The 14,920-nt window shown below is 38.2% G+C and overlaps 1 protein-coding gene across 1 annotated transcript in view; it reads right to left on the bottom strand.

Moving 5' to 3' along the window:
• BRCA2 (BRCA2 DNA repair associated) overlaps window positions 1-14,920 on the bottom strand; it is a 77,456-nt gene that overhangs the window by 62,240 nt on the left and 296 nt on the right. Inside the window, exons 2-10 of the mRNA XM_081083568.1 lie at window positions 14,434-14,539; window positions 13,702-13,947; window positions 6,256-6,364; window positions 5,582-5,631; window positions 5,450-5,490; window positions 5,136-5,247; window positions 4,338-4,387; window positions 3,713-3,824; window positions 1,752-2,852 (exon numbers count right to left, since the gene is read on the bottom strand). Coding sequence (XP_080939694.1) covers window positions 1,752-2,852; window positions 3,713-3,824; window positions 4,338-4,387; window positions 5,136-5,247; window positions 5,450-5,490; window positions 5,582-5,631; window positions 6,256-6,364; window positions 13,702-13,947; window positions 14,434-14,500 — 1,888 coding nt within the window. The 5' untranslated portion in view covers window positions 14,501-14,539. The remainder of the gene's footprint in view (window positions 1-1,751; window positions 2,853-3,712; window positions 3,825-4,337; window positions 4,388-5,135; window positions 5,248-5,449; window positions 5,491-5,581; window positions 5,632-6,255; window positions 6,365-13,701; window positions 13,948-14,433; window positions 14,540-14,920) is intronic.

The following is a 14,920-nucleotide window of genomic DNA, read 5'->3' as shown; positions in this document are numbered from 1 at the left end:
TTTAAAAAATCACTACTTTATTCAACTTAGCATTTTTTCTATTTTTTAGTTGCTTTAGTGAAAATACATAATAGAGCATTTTTACAGAATTGTCCAATTTGCATATAATAAACACTGGAAATTAAAGCAGAAATTATGCAGTAAACCTCTTGATGCTTATAAATCACACTAAAGGCCCGGTGCACGAAATACGTGCAGGGGGCGTGGGAGTGTCCCTCAACCCAACATACACCCTCTTCAATCTGGGACTCCTCAGGGGATGTCCGACTGCCTGCAGGTGGACATCCCTCTCACAATCCAGGACCATTGGCTCCTAACCACTCGCCTGCCTGCCTGCCTGATTGCCCCTAACCACTTCTGCCTGCCAGCCTATTCGCCCCCTAACTGCTCCCCTGCCGGCCTGATCGCCCCTAACTGCCCTCGCCTGCCAGCCTGATTGCCCACAACTGCCCTCCCTGCCGGCCTGATGGCCCCCAATTGCCCTCCCTTGCTGGGGCCTGATCGCCCCCAATTGTCCTCCCCTGCCATGACCCGCCTCCTCCACCAGGACCCACCACCTCCTCGTGAGGTGGCGAAGACACTGGGACCAGCCTCCTCCACACAGCACAGAGCTGTGAGACCCCCAGGCCTCACTGCACAGAGTGGCTGCTGGGCCACACCTCCACTGTGCGCATGGCCATCTTATGGCGGCCATCTTGTGGCGACGTCACTGAGCGAGGGCATCACGCAAGGGTGTGACGCCACCCAGGCTTTTATTATATAGGATGTTCTGTCTCAAGAGTGATGATTATAGACATACCATGAAAACAGATCCAAGTTTGATGAAATGGTTTTAAACATTGGTATCAAAGGCCTAAACAATGTTTAAGATAGAAAATTTATAACAATGATAAAAATGTCAATGAAAAAAATAATATATATTGACACTGTCTGATATTGAATACAGTTGACATGTGAACAACACAGGTTTGAACTGAGCAGGTCCACCTATATATGAATTTTTTTTTCAATAAACATACCATTGGTCTTCCATATCTCTGGGTTTTGCATCCACAGGTAATAACAAACTATGGATGGAAAACTATATTTTCAATCTGTGGTTGGGAATCCACAGATGCAGAGGGCTGAGTGTATGCATTGTTCTATACCATTTCATAATAAGGAACTGACTTGAGAATCTGAAGATTTTGGTATCCTGGAACCAGCCCCTGCGCCTCCACAGCACCCCTTTCCTTGTCCCCCCTCCCCATAACCCCTCCCACTCTCCTTGCAGATATCAAGGATGACTGCGTTTTGGGGAAGTAAAAAGTTATACTCAAATTTCCAACTGCATGGGGATTGGCACCTCTAACTTCTGTGCTGTTCAGGGTCAACTGCACAAGATATAGAGATTTTAAAAAACTACAGAAGGAAAACAGGCAGTATGCTTTTTAAAAAGATGAAAGAGCCCTGGCTTAGTTGGTTGGAGCATTGTCCCTACGCTGAAAGGTTGTGAGTTTGATTCCTGGTCAGGGCACATAACCAGGTTGTGGGTTTGATCTCCAGTCAGGTGCATACAGGAGATAACCAATTGATGCTTCTCTCTCACATCAATGTTTCTCTTTCCTCTCTCTCTAAAATCAATGATACCATATCCTCAGATTAGGATTTAAAAAAAAAAAAGATTAAAGAAATTCACATATTCAAATAAGAGAACTTATCAGCATCCATGTAACTGTATCTATTATTCACACAAACACACAAAAGGGTACCTGAATCAGCATTTAAAACTGTAGATGGTGCTTCAAAAGTGTTTTCTTCAAATTGGGCAGAATAGTTAGTTAGTCCTGATTCTTGATCGTTCTGCATTTTTAGTCCTTGATAAGATGTTTCATCATTTATAGTATAAATAAACTTTTTCGTTTTCTTTCTCAAAGTGGATATTAAACCTGTATTCTTCAAAGCTACAGAAGTATGTTTGATAGTGACTGGATGGCTTCCATTATTAACTGAACTTGTACATAACGAACTCTCTTTCTGGGAAAATATAGTACTTATTTCCAATCTACCTTCAGAGGCTTCAGGATCTTCTTTAAAGTTTAGATCAGTCATGTTATTTGAGAAAACTGCACTCGGTGTCTCTTCAGGTGATTCTCTTATCCTGACTCGAGACTTTTTGATACCCTGAAGAGGAGAAGCTATTAGGGAAGTTTCAGATACTGAGTGTTTTACCACAAGAGTGGAATCTTCATGCAATTCAGGACACTGTCCTTTATCTTTCTTATTCACCACTGTTTCCTCCTTTAATATCTTCTCTGTCTTTGGTACACTTGAAATATGTGGCAAAGAATTTTCTAAAGGAATAAAGTTGGTACATTCTTTCTCTGTACTTATGAGATCTTTTTCAGAGTTATTTTGGTCACAAGAAGAATTTTGCAATATTTTCCCAATTTGGGTTCCATTTATACCTGAGAGAGTTAGCTGAGACCATTCAAAGACTGGAGACTGTACAGCCTCCTCAGAGATTCTGCCACTTCCATTCCCAAAGTGCTTCTGACTCCTTAATTTTGAATCTAATGGATCACTGTCATTTGGTTCCATTTTGGATATAAACGACTGTTTATTATCTTTTATTTGTTTTTTAGTTTCTTCACATTCATCGTTTTTTGTTTCACTGAAAATATTTTTCCTAGTCTTGCCATTTTTTATTTTTTGTAGATTTCTTTTTTTATATTTAGAAACGCATAATGAAAAACTATCTTCTTCAGAAATATCTCCAACCTTTTCATGTACTTCATCTTCTGGGACATTTGGCACTGACTTTCCAAAATGGTCTTTGCAGCCACTTACTTTACCCAGTGGATCCCCCAATCCTGTTAAAATTTAAAACAGAAGCATATTAATAGCATTTTATAATACAAACATATAATTTATCTGATTGTCACAACTTTTTTCATAGAAGTAGTCTGTACTGTGTAACACATAATTGAACCTTTAAGTGGTTTTCCTGAGTACTTGCTATTTTGGGGAGAGCACCCACCCTTCTCCTGTTCTTCTGATAAAGACTAATTCCGATGTCTCAGACTTTAATTCATATTCCGATCACCAATAACCTTTCTTTACCAGCTTTACCTAACTAAAATTCACCCAATCCTACTATATATACACACAGTTTAATATTCTAAGATTTATCAAACCAGATGGTCCAAACTAATTTTGTAGCCCTACAACAACCGACAGCAGAATCTGATTTTACACACTCACACAGATATCCATTCATACACATTTATACAGACATACACACATACTAAGAAAAATGCAATATTGCAATGACATGATTACGTAATTTTACTAAGAAAAACGCAATATTGCAATGACATGATTACGTAATTTTACTAAGAAAAATGCAATATCGCAATGACATGATTAGGTAATTTTGGTGTATCTGCAACCACAGTTACTCTCTAACTAGAAAACAAGGCTTTCACATTTTGTTACTTATAAGTATTAATCTTCATCTTTCTGAGTTTTGAGTAATGGGTTTTGTTTTGTTTTTGTGTCAAAACTGTATCTTGAATAGTCGTCTTAACATGATGCTTTAACGATTTCATGTAAATCAAGTTAGTTTCTCCCTCAATACCTTTAGTCATCAAGAGAGAAGAATATGTTGTTTCTTTAAGAGGAACAATGCTTCAATGATGTCAATTAAAAACAAATAAACATAAAAACTTACCATAACTTTTAGCTTCTCTCTGACTTTTTATTTCATTGTTTGGCCCGGAAGGGATAAACCTATCATTTTCCTTCAAACTTTCATCGTGGTCAGAAAAATAGCTTTTCAAAATCTATAAAAGTTTTTTATATACATATTTAATATTTTTATTGATTTCAGAGAGGAAGGGAAAGGAAAAGAGAAATAGAAACATCAATGATGAGAATCATTAGCTGGCTGCCTCCTACATCTCCTCTCCCCTCCCCTCCGCCCCCGCACTGGGGATTGAGTCCACCACCCAGGCATGTGCCCTGACCAGGAATTGAACTGTGACCCTATGGTTCATAGGTCAATGCTCAACCACTGAGCAACACACCACACCAGCCGGGCAAAAGTTACATTTTAAAATTACTAATACATAAACTCTTACTATCCATAAATATCCAATTTCTTCTTAAACAGAGAGACAGCAGAGTTTCTTATAGGAAGTCAAAGAAAATCACATATAGAAATAGGTTTAGAGACTTTCTTAAAGGTTTAGATAAATCATAAATTAAGGAATAAAAAAATGCAATATAAATAATTTTTCAAGGCATTCTAAAATAAACAATTGCAACAGCATAATCAATTTGTCATATTTACGTACATCAGTAGTATCATTAGGAAATACAGCTGAAGATGCTTCTTCATCTCTGACTGTAAAAGAAAAAATTCAATTGATCTATATCATATTGTACATCATACACTAAAGTTCATACAAAAACTTACATATTTTTTGGACAGACATCAAAAGACACATACATTATTGAATTAAATGACACATTTGAAACAGAATTGATTCAAGTATAGTGTTTACAAAGTTCAAGCAACAGAGTGATTAAGCTATATTACTCACTTTCTTAGTACCATTCACAAGGTGGTAGGGAATTATGGTTTGGTGATACTGACTTTAAGGTAATACTGTCTGCAAAGGCTTGAAGAATCAGATGAAACTGTGGGGTCATGACTTGAAAGCTAATGAGTGTAGACTTTAGCATTTATTTAGACAATAACACAGCTTAAAGGCATGTTAAATGTTAAACACTTTTTAATTTTCAACATGATTTTACCTGTATTATTGCATCTGAGCAACAACAAAGCAAAGTTAAATTTCCAGCTAAAGATGAATCAAAATGGAATGCATTTTTGCTAAAATAAAAAAAAAATTCCTGGTTTGCATATAAATTAACCTGAATCCTATAGAATACCATCTAATGTACTTCTGATTTATAACGGTCTGCACTAAACAGAATAAAACTATTTTGAACTAATACATTTATTAAAGGCAGGATTATCTAATCTAATTACTATTTAATTATTTTTTCATATTTTCTTTTTAACAGCATTAGAGATAATGATATATCAACATCATCTACCTTCTTATAAAAACATTTGATAGAATTACCTATGAGCACAGTAGCACTAAGGGTTGGTGGTGTGGCTAAAGAACTTGACCAAGACATATCAGGGTCCACCTCAGCTCCTAGACTTTCGGAAATATGTTTCCGTGTCTGACCCTGGAAATAAAGAAAATAGTTTATTTCACAGAAAGACACTGATGAATATTTTTTAAGAATATTTTTCATTCATTTATTTTTTTCCCGTTTATCATTTATTGAATGCCTCTGTGAGATCGTAGGTGCAGATCTGTAAATTTCAGGGCAAAGGTATATCACTGTTGTCACTACATAACAAAAATAAACTGGGCAGAATATTTACCTTCATAAGCTTTGGTGTATGAAATAAACTTCCACATAGCACTGGGGGTAAAACAAGGAAAAAATTACTAAGTTTTATTTTTATTAAAATTTAGAATATTTAAAAAGTAAAAAGCCTTGGTTTTAATCATACCTGACTTTTCTCTTTGTGGTGTCACACGTGTACACCGTAGAATACCAGGACTAAAACAAAACAAAGCAAATCCCTCAGATTATTTAAGAGATAACAGAAATGGCAAAAAAAAAATATTAATCTTATTGAAAAAATAAGGACTCCCAGCATATCAATTATTAAAATTATACCACTTTATAATATTTTATATTACTTTTTTAAAAATGTAACCTTTCATGAAGAATTAAATAAACACTAACTTGTTTCAAATGCCATTCAAATATATAAAGTACTCATAAATTTCAGCTGCCAGGAATTATATATTTTGAGTTAAAAATTATGTAAAATGAATCAATAATAGCATCATATTCTCTTCAGTGATTCAAAGTATGCAAATAATTTAAACTGGTATTTCAAAGGCATTGTTTTTATCACCAGTATTTTTACTTAAAAATTTCATAGTATAGAAAAATCAGTGAATTCAACATGATACGAAAAACAAAGTAAATGTTCCTAATGTTGAAATTATTATAGTAAAGAACTCAACCTAAAAGGAGGTTATTTAAAAATATAAGATCCTCTATCAAGTTCTCAGCCAAAATATGTGTGAAAATTAGATGCATTTCTATAAAAACAAATATCATATGTAGGTCAATGCTTCATTTAAGTATTTTAATATAATAGCTTCATCATACCTTTCACTAAGGCAAGAATTTAGAGGTGGGATGATAACATCATTTGCTTGATCCATTTTAGCCTTCATTGTGCAACAACTTTTATATTTACTATTGGTAATATGCTTTCCTGAAAGAGTACAATAATTCAGTGAGGATATATATGCTCTATATTGTGAATTTTCATTCTCTGGAAGTATTTAAAAACAGTCTCGTCTATGCCGGAAAGGAGAACGTATGGGGAATTCAGTCTGAATTGGCATCTAAGTTTGCCGATTCCTCCCCAAACGGATGTCTGCCCCCATTGCAACAACCTTATTAAAAGTATAATACACATAAGGCATTTTGAATAATGCAATCGAGATACAGCTTTAACCTCAAGGAGTTCAGAATATAGTGGGAAATATTTTGAAATGTGCACCAATAGAAGACAAAGTGGAATGTGCTATGTCCTATTACAGTGATGGCAAACCTATGACACACGTGTCAGAAGTGACACGCGAACTCATTTTTTTGGTTGATTTTTCTTTGTTAAATAGCATTTAAATATATAAAATAAATGTTGAAAATGTAAATCTTTGTTTTACTATGGTTGCAAATATCAAAAAATTTCTATATGTGGCACCAGAGTTAAGTTAGGGTTTTTCAAAATGCTGACATGCCGAGCTCAAAAGGTTCGCCATCACTGTCCTATTACTAAGTTACAGACAGTACTCAGTTATCATGGATGATAAGGGTATTGAAAAGACTTTTACTGAAAATCACCAAAGTACTAAATCTGACCATATGACTTTTCTGAAGAAAACCTTTCAAGACCTGTTCTCAATATCAAGTTCAAACTTCATAACAAAGGCCTTCACGATCTAATGTTTTAATTTCTATGATGACATTTTTCATACTCTTTTCAGCTGCACACAACCACCTGCATATCCTGCAATGGTCTCTGAGCCTAGGCCTTTGCACAAACTGTTTCTTTCTCTCTTTATTTCTCTTGACCTGGAACATCCTCTTTCAGGCTCCCATTTTGAAACTACATTCTCCAGAAAACTTTAGTCATCCCTAAGGTGAGACTAAGTGAGTGCCCTCCTATGCGTTCCCTGCAGAGTTTATCATACACTGTTCCCGTTTCCCCCGTTAGACTATGAGTTCCCTGAGGTAGAGATCTTGTCTTACTTATAACAGCATCCTTAGCAACCACAATAATTGCCTGATATGTTGTAGTCACTACACCAATACTAGCTGAGTGAATTAGCAAGCATTAGAAAAGTGGGTTATAGATAGCAACACATAATGCTTTCATTCCTGTTGACCACATCTACATTCTCAGACAATACTGGTCAGACGGGGTTTTCAAAGCTGTATATCACTCTATCAAATGCAATCTACAGTCTTTTAACGTTCCTACTTTTTATATAACAAATTGGGCACTTAAAGCACTTATTATTACTCTTAATAAAAGTTGCTTTTAAAAATAGTTGCTTTAACTGATCCTACAATCTCTAACTTAGAGAAGCTGTGGGGAAAATAAGCCATATCAGTGTTAATAAACTAAGCAAAGACCAAACTAAAAACTATCTGTAGTAGTATACACAAAACATTGCACTATATTCTCATTTTTCAAGTAAAAGGGAGTAGATATAATCACTAACAAGCCAAATGTATAAGTTAAAAACCCCACTTCAACAAAATATCCCACCTCCTTCTCCTATGAAAGTTTTAAAGATGTTAAAAAGTAGCCGAAACCGGTTTGGCTCAGTGGATAGAGCGTCGGCCTGCGGGCTGAGGGGTCCCGGGTTCGATTCCGATCAGGGGCATGTGCCTGGGTTGCGGGCATGTCCCCGGTGGGAGATGTGCGGGAGGCAGCTGATCAATGTTTCTCTCTCATCGATGTTTCTGGCTCTCTATCTCTCTCCCTTCCTCTCTGTAAAAAATCAATAAAATATATTAAAAAAAAAAAGATGTTAAAAAGTAGCTAAACCTGTATTTTGAAATTTCACCTTTTCCCTATTCACTTTAAAAAGGTCCTAATCAGAAAAAAAAAAATGGACTTAAAAAAAAAATAACCAAAGGAGATACTACTACATACCTATTAGAATGAAAATAGAAAACAGAGAACACCAAATGCTGGTGAGGATGTGGAGTAAGAGAACTCTCATTCATTGCTGGTAGAAATGCAAAATGGTACAGCCACTTTGGAAGAGTTTTCAGTTTCTTACAAAACTAAACATAATTCTTTTTTTTAAAATATATTTTATTGATTTTTTACAGAGGAAGGGAGAAGGATAGAGTCAGAAACATCGATGAGAGAGAAACATCGATCAGCTGCTTCCTGCAAACCCCCTACTGGGGATGTGCCTGCAACCAAGGTACATGCCCTTGACCGGACTCGAACCTGGGACCTTTCAGTCCGCAGGCTGACGCTCTATCCATTGAGCCAAACTTATTAGGGCTATAATTCTTTTTTTTTTAAATACATTTTTATTGATTTTGGAGAGGAAGAGGGGGAAATAGAAACATCAATGAGAATCATTGATCGGCTGCCTCCTGCACACCCCCTACTGGGGATTGAGCCTGCAACCCAGGCATGTTTCCTTGACTGGAACTGAACCTGGTACCCTTCAATCCACAGGCCAACGCTCTATCCACTGAGCCAACCAGCTAGGGCCAAAACTAAATACAATTCTAACAAAGGATCCAGACAAATGCGCTCTTTGGTAAATACTCAAATGAGTTTAAAACTTAGGTCCACACAAGAAATACTGCACATGAATGTTTATAGCCGCTTTATTCATAATTGCGAAAACTTGGAAGTGACTAAGATATCCTTCAATTGGTGAATGAATAAGCCAACTGGTACATCCATGAAACAGAGCATCATTCAGTGATAAATAAATGAGCTGTCAGGCCATAGACATAGAGAAATCTTATATTGCTAAGTGAAAGAAGCCAATCTGAAAAGGCTACATACTGTATGATTCCAACTACATATATGACATTCTGGAAAAGGCAAAACCACAGACAGTAAAAAGATCAGTGGTTACCAAGGGTTCAGGGGGCTTGTGGGAGGGTGGTGGTGGTGAATTAGAGCGTAGGGGATTTTTAGGGCAGTGAAACTATTCTGAATGACACTGTAATGGTGTATACAAGACATTATAAACTTGTCAAAATCCAAAGACATGTACAAAGAAACCCTAATATAAACAAAGAACTTTAGTTAATAAAGTATCAATACTGGCTCAGCAATAAAAATGCAACTATAAAGCATAAAAGCAGAGAAACTAAGATGGCGGCATAGATAAACACCGGGAAATTGCTACCTCCCACAACAATTGAAAAATCTTCTAGGAACACAAAACAGACATCATCCAGAACTACAGGAAGGCTGGCTGAGTGTAAATTCTACAACTAGAAGGAAAGAAAAGCACACTGAGAGCCAGAGGAGCTGCGGAAGTAAAGTGCAGAGGTACTGGGGCTCGCGCGCGCGGAAAGGGGCTGGCACCTGAGGACGCAGCTGTCTTTTTGAATCTGGAGGGAGTCACAAGCTCCTGACAGCTCTGAACTCCGGTTCCGGGAAGTCTCTGGGGACCCAGGACTCATACGGGGAGAAACTGGACTGTCTGGCAGCGGGCGAACTTGAGGGCGGCTTTCCCTCAGAGGTGCTTGCAGCCATTACCGGGACACTGAGACGCGCGACTCCTTAGGGCGGGGCTGAGGCTTCACCATAGCTGCTTGCTCCGCCCTTTGATTCCTTGAGACCCTGCCCCACCCAGGCTGCGGCAGAGGCTTTTCCATATGAATGCCCCGGCCCTTTGCAACCTCATAATTACGTAACTGCAGCCGGGCCAGACAGACCCAGAACTTCCAAGAGAAGGCCCAAGGCCCCACAGCGGCTTGCATTGCTTCACAGCTGAGCCTCATCAGGGCACCTCCAAAATCCAAAAAAGGGGAATCTGCAGTTCTCTTCATAGCTCCTGCTGGGTAACCTCAGGCAGAGGCTAAATTAGCACCTCCTTAGATCCAAGAGCCACTGTACCCAGTGGTCAGAGGGGGACCATCCAGATCACAACTCCTCAGATCCATAAGGGACACACTCAGGGTGCAGACTCAGTGAGCACCAAAACCCCACTGAAGCAAGTCTTGCCCCAGAAGGGTGTCTCCAGCACAGAAGTTCTCCCACTGCAGACACAGCTGATTCTCACTGCCAATTGGCCTGGAGGTCAATTCCTCCCAGTGATCCTACAACAACCAAGGCATAACTACAACAAGACTGTGCACAAAGCCCACAAGGGGGTGCAACAAGAGTGTCCACCTCAGGTAACTGGGGAGGCTGAGACACTGGGCCCTACAGGACACCTAGCACACAAAGCCACTCTATCAACACAGGGAAGCAGCCAAAATGCGGAGACAAAGAAACAGGTCACATATGGCAGAAATGGAGGAAAGCAAACGACTGGATATAGAGTTCAAGGCCACGTTTATAAGGTTTTTCAAGAATTTTATGGAAACCGCCAATAAATTTAGTAAGTCCCTCAATAAGTATAGTGAGACCCTGGAGGACATGAAAAAGGACCAACTAGAAATTAAGCATACACTGACTGAAATAAAGAATAATTTACAGAGATCCAACAGCAGACAAGAGGATCCCAAGAATCAAGTCAAAGATTTGAAATACAAAGAAACAAAAAATACCCAACCGAAAAAGAAAAAAGAAAAGAGATTCCAAAAATACGAAGATAGTGTAAGGAGCCTCTGGGACAACTTCAAGCGTACCAACATCAGAATTATAGGGGTGCCAGAAGGAGAGAGAGGGCAAGATATTGAAAACCTATTTGAAGAAATAATGACAGAAACTTCCCCTACCTGGTGAAAGAAATAGACTTACAAGTCCAGGAAGCGCAGAGAACCCCAAACAAAAGGAATCCAAAGAGGACCACACCAAGACACATCATAATTAAAATGCCAAGAGCAAAAGACAAAGAGAGAATCTTAAAAGCAGCAAGAGAAAGACAGTCAGTTACCTACAAGGGAGTACCCATACGACTGTCAGCTGATTTCTCAACAGAAACCATGCAGGCCAGAAGAGAGTGGCAAGAAATATTCAAAGTGATGAATAGCAAGAACCTGCAACCAAGATTACTTTATCCAGCAAATCTATCATTCAGAATAGAAGGTCAGATAAAGAGCTTCACGGATAAGAAAAAGCTAAAGGAGTTCATCACCTCCAAACCAGCATTATATGAAATGCTGAAAGGTATTCTTTAAGAAGAGGAAGAACAAAAAGGAACTCTTACCATTTGCCACAGCATGGATGGAACTGGAGAGCGGATAAATACCACATGATCTCACTCATTTGTGGAGTATAATGAACAACATAAACTGATGAACAAGGACTGATCCAGAGACGGAGAGGCATTGATTGGACTGTCGGGCCTTGGAGGGAAGGTAGGGGAAGGTGGGGGTAAGGGGGAAAGATCAACCAAAGGACTTACATGCAAGCATATAGGCCCGGCCAATGGACACGGACAACGGGGGGGTGAGGGCATAGGGTGGGGGGGGGGGGGGGGTAGAGGGTAACGTGGGGACAAGGACACATATGTAATATCTTAATCAATAAAAAAAATATTTAAAAAAAAGCATAAAAGCAAAAAATAAATAAAAATGAACCAAGTACATACCAAAATAAAAATTTCCCAAAAAACTTGACACTCTCATAAATAAGCTGAGTAATGGTAAGATAAACTCATATTTTATGCAAAATGAAGGACTGCTGAGAAGCACAGTTCCTCATAGAACTTCAGGGATAACTTTTAAAAAAAATAATACACTACATGTTCAAACAAAGTAGGTTAGAAACAGCTTAAGTCTTACGTTTCAATAATGAATTTAAAGTAAACTGAAAAGCAAAATGTCTTGAGACTAGTCAACTGAATTATGTATTCACTATAACTTTAAAAATGTTAGCTTCTTGCAGTGAGTCGAGTGGCTGTATTAATTCATCCCTATCCTTCCCTGGTTAAGGATAGACCAATTCCAGATTACATCTAGAGAATAAACCACTGGCTTTAGGTGTATCTTTCAAGTTTTAATAAATTCAGTATCAACTAGTTTAGAGCTTTTCTTGACCACATTAAGACCTATGGCTGCTCCTTTCATTATGCCCACAACATAGTACTGTATACAAGCTCCTCAACATGTGCTACACCAGTATATTAATTTAGATATTTTTCCCATACAAGACTGATAAAGGACCTTGTAATCATATTAAGGGGTCTGGATTTTATTATGAGGGCAAAAGGGAGGTAATTCACCCTAGCTCATTGGGCTCAGCGGTTAGAGCGTCAGCCTAAGACTGAAGGGTCCTGTGTTCAATTCCGGTCAAGGGCATATTCCTGGGTTGCAGGTTCAATCACCAGCCCTGGTAGGAGCATGTGTGAAAGGCAACCAATAGATGTGTCTCTCTCACATCGATGTTTCTCTGTCTCCACCCTCCCTTCCACTCTCTCTAAAAAAATAAGTAAGTAAATAAAAATTAATGGGAAAACTATCCTGAAGTGAGGATTAACAACAACAAAAAGTGAGGTAATCCAACGTTTGAAGCAGGAAGTAGCATGATCAAATTTGCATGTGATTCTGTTTTACAACCTATCAAATGCCTCTAATCTGCTCTTTTCAGCCTTAGGCTGTTATTGGTCCGTCAGATTCAACACCCCAAATGATCTGAATTACTTGCTATTCTCGTAACTGCATATTCTTCCTCATGTTTTCCCCTCTACCTAGAACACTATCACTTTCTTCCATTTTCGAGTTCCTGAATCTTACCCACCCTTCAAGGTTTAATTCAAATGAATCATTTCCTAATTCCCCCAATACTATTTATGTTCTTTCTTCTCAACTCTCATTGTACTTTTTGTACTTCTTTTGCCATGTACCACTTTCAACCTTAGACTATAATTTATTTGTGTACTGTTATTCCCCTTACTAGCAAATAATACTCTAAAGAGAGGGAAGAGATGTTACTTAAATAACAAATATTTAAATGACCAATATTTGATTGGAAATATCTGGCACATAGTCCAGGGAAACTACTATCAAATCAAGGGATTTATAGCATATTGATAAAAATCATCTCTGTCCTCTTTGACAGCCTGCAGGAATATAGTTTAATTAATATTAAGTCCCAGTGTTGTTGTTTTAGTATAGGTAATATACAATTTAGTAAATCTCAATAGGCAGGATATATTCATCAAAGGAGGGAGGAAAAGGGATTTATTGAGTGAAAAAGAATTATTTAATCCAAACTTATCATCAGATATTTTTTTCATCATCTCCATTTTTTAAGTGGGGAAAGTGCAGCCAGAGAGGTTGATTTGACCAAAATGACACAGGTAATGACAGCGGAGATTTTTAATAAAGGTTTGTCTGATTTCCTACTTCATATTTTTCTCTAGTCTACAACTTACTACTTACCTAAATCCAATCTGTCCATATCTAATTCTTTTAAGGGAGACTGATACAGTGGCAGAGTTAGACCTTGCTCTTTGAATATTACTGGAGTAGAAGCCAACTGATGATAAGGTTTCCTCTGTGGTGTTTTAAATGGGTTTGGTTCATAACTGCTGGATTTATATTCAGATTCTTCTACAGTTTCAGAATTATATGGGGGAGCTTCTGAAGAAAGTTCTTCAAACCAATTAATGCTTATTGGTCCTAAATCTGTAAGAAAAATAAAAATCTCATTTTGGTTTTAATTAGAGACACAGAAAAATTCATGAGCCAGTCAAGATCATAACAATGAAAAGGATGCTTGAGATTTGGATTGTGGATGACTTTTGTTAAAGCATATTAATTAAACAGGATCATTTGTTCTTTTATGAATCTGTAGCAAGGTATAACAAGTTTACAAAAGTTACAAGGAGATAGCTCTTAACTCTATTAGCTCTTCTAAAGTTCGTCTACTGCCAACCAAGGGGCCAGTCTCCTCTTTAATCACCAGGATTAAATAGTAAGAAAGTACAGTTTCTCATCATTTGGTAACTGTAAATGTTCATTCTCTTAACTGGACTTACGGTTCCATAAAGAAGTTTATAGTGTAAACAAAAACGTGAAGTATTGGATTCTTCCCAAGCATGCGTATTTACATATTTTTTCTGAAAACATTGCTCATTGCAATTGATCAATTTATATAAAATCTGTCAGTACCTGCTTGGCTGCATCGCGTCTCAAAAATTTCAAAAAAGGTTGGCCTCTCTTTGCACCCAATAGGCATTTTTCTTGACGATATTACTCCGACACCTGGAAAACGAGTCTGTAAAAGAGAACAGAACACACTTCACGGGTGCGGTCCTTCGGGGACTCACACTGACTGATCTCGGTCCCATCTTCTGGGGCGGCAAGGGACTCGCTGCGATGGTGGGAGCATTGTGTGTGTGAGCTGCCCAACACAGTGCCCCCAGCCACGTCAAGCTCTGGAAATGCTGCAAGTGCAACTCAAAAACAGCATTTTTGACATGATTTACGTTCACTAGTCACGTGTTGCGAGGGCTCCCATTAGAGGTAAACGCCAATGGGAATCAGGACGCCGCCATCCACAAGCACCAGCTGGGGGCAGTGGAGCGGACACCGAGTCGGAAGCGGCCAGGAAAGGAGCCGGAGCGCCAGGAGGTTTCAGTCGGGGCCCCGCTGCGGC

The sequence above is a fragment of the Myotis nattereri genome (assembly GCF_964212035.1).
Source record: "Myotis nattereri genome assembly, chromosome: 2".
Taxonomy (NCBI): domain Eukaryota; kingdom Metazoa; phylum Chordata; class Mammalia; order Chiroptera; family Vespertilionidae; genus Myotis; species Myotis nattereri.
Note: the sequence above shows the minus strand (reverse complement) of the source record. Positions and strands in the feature narration are given on the sequence as shown.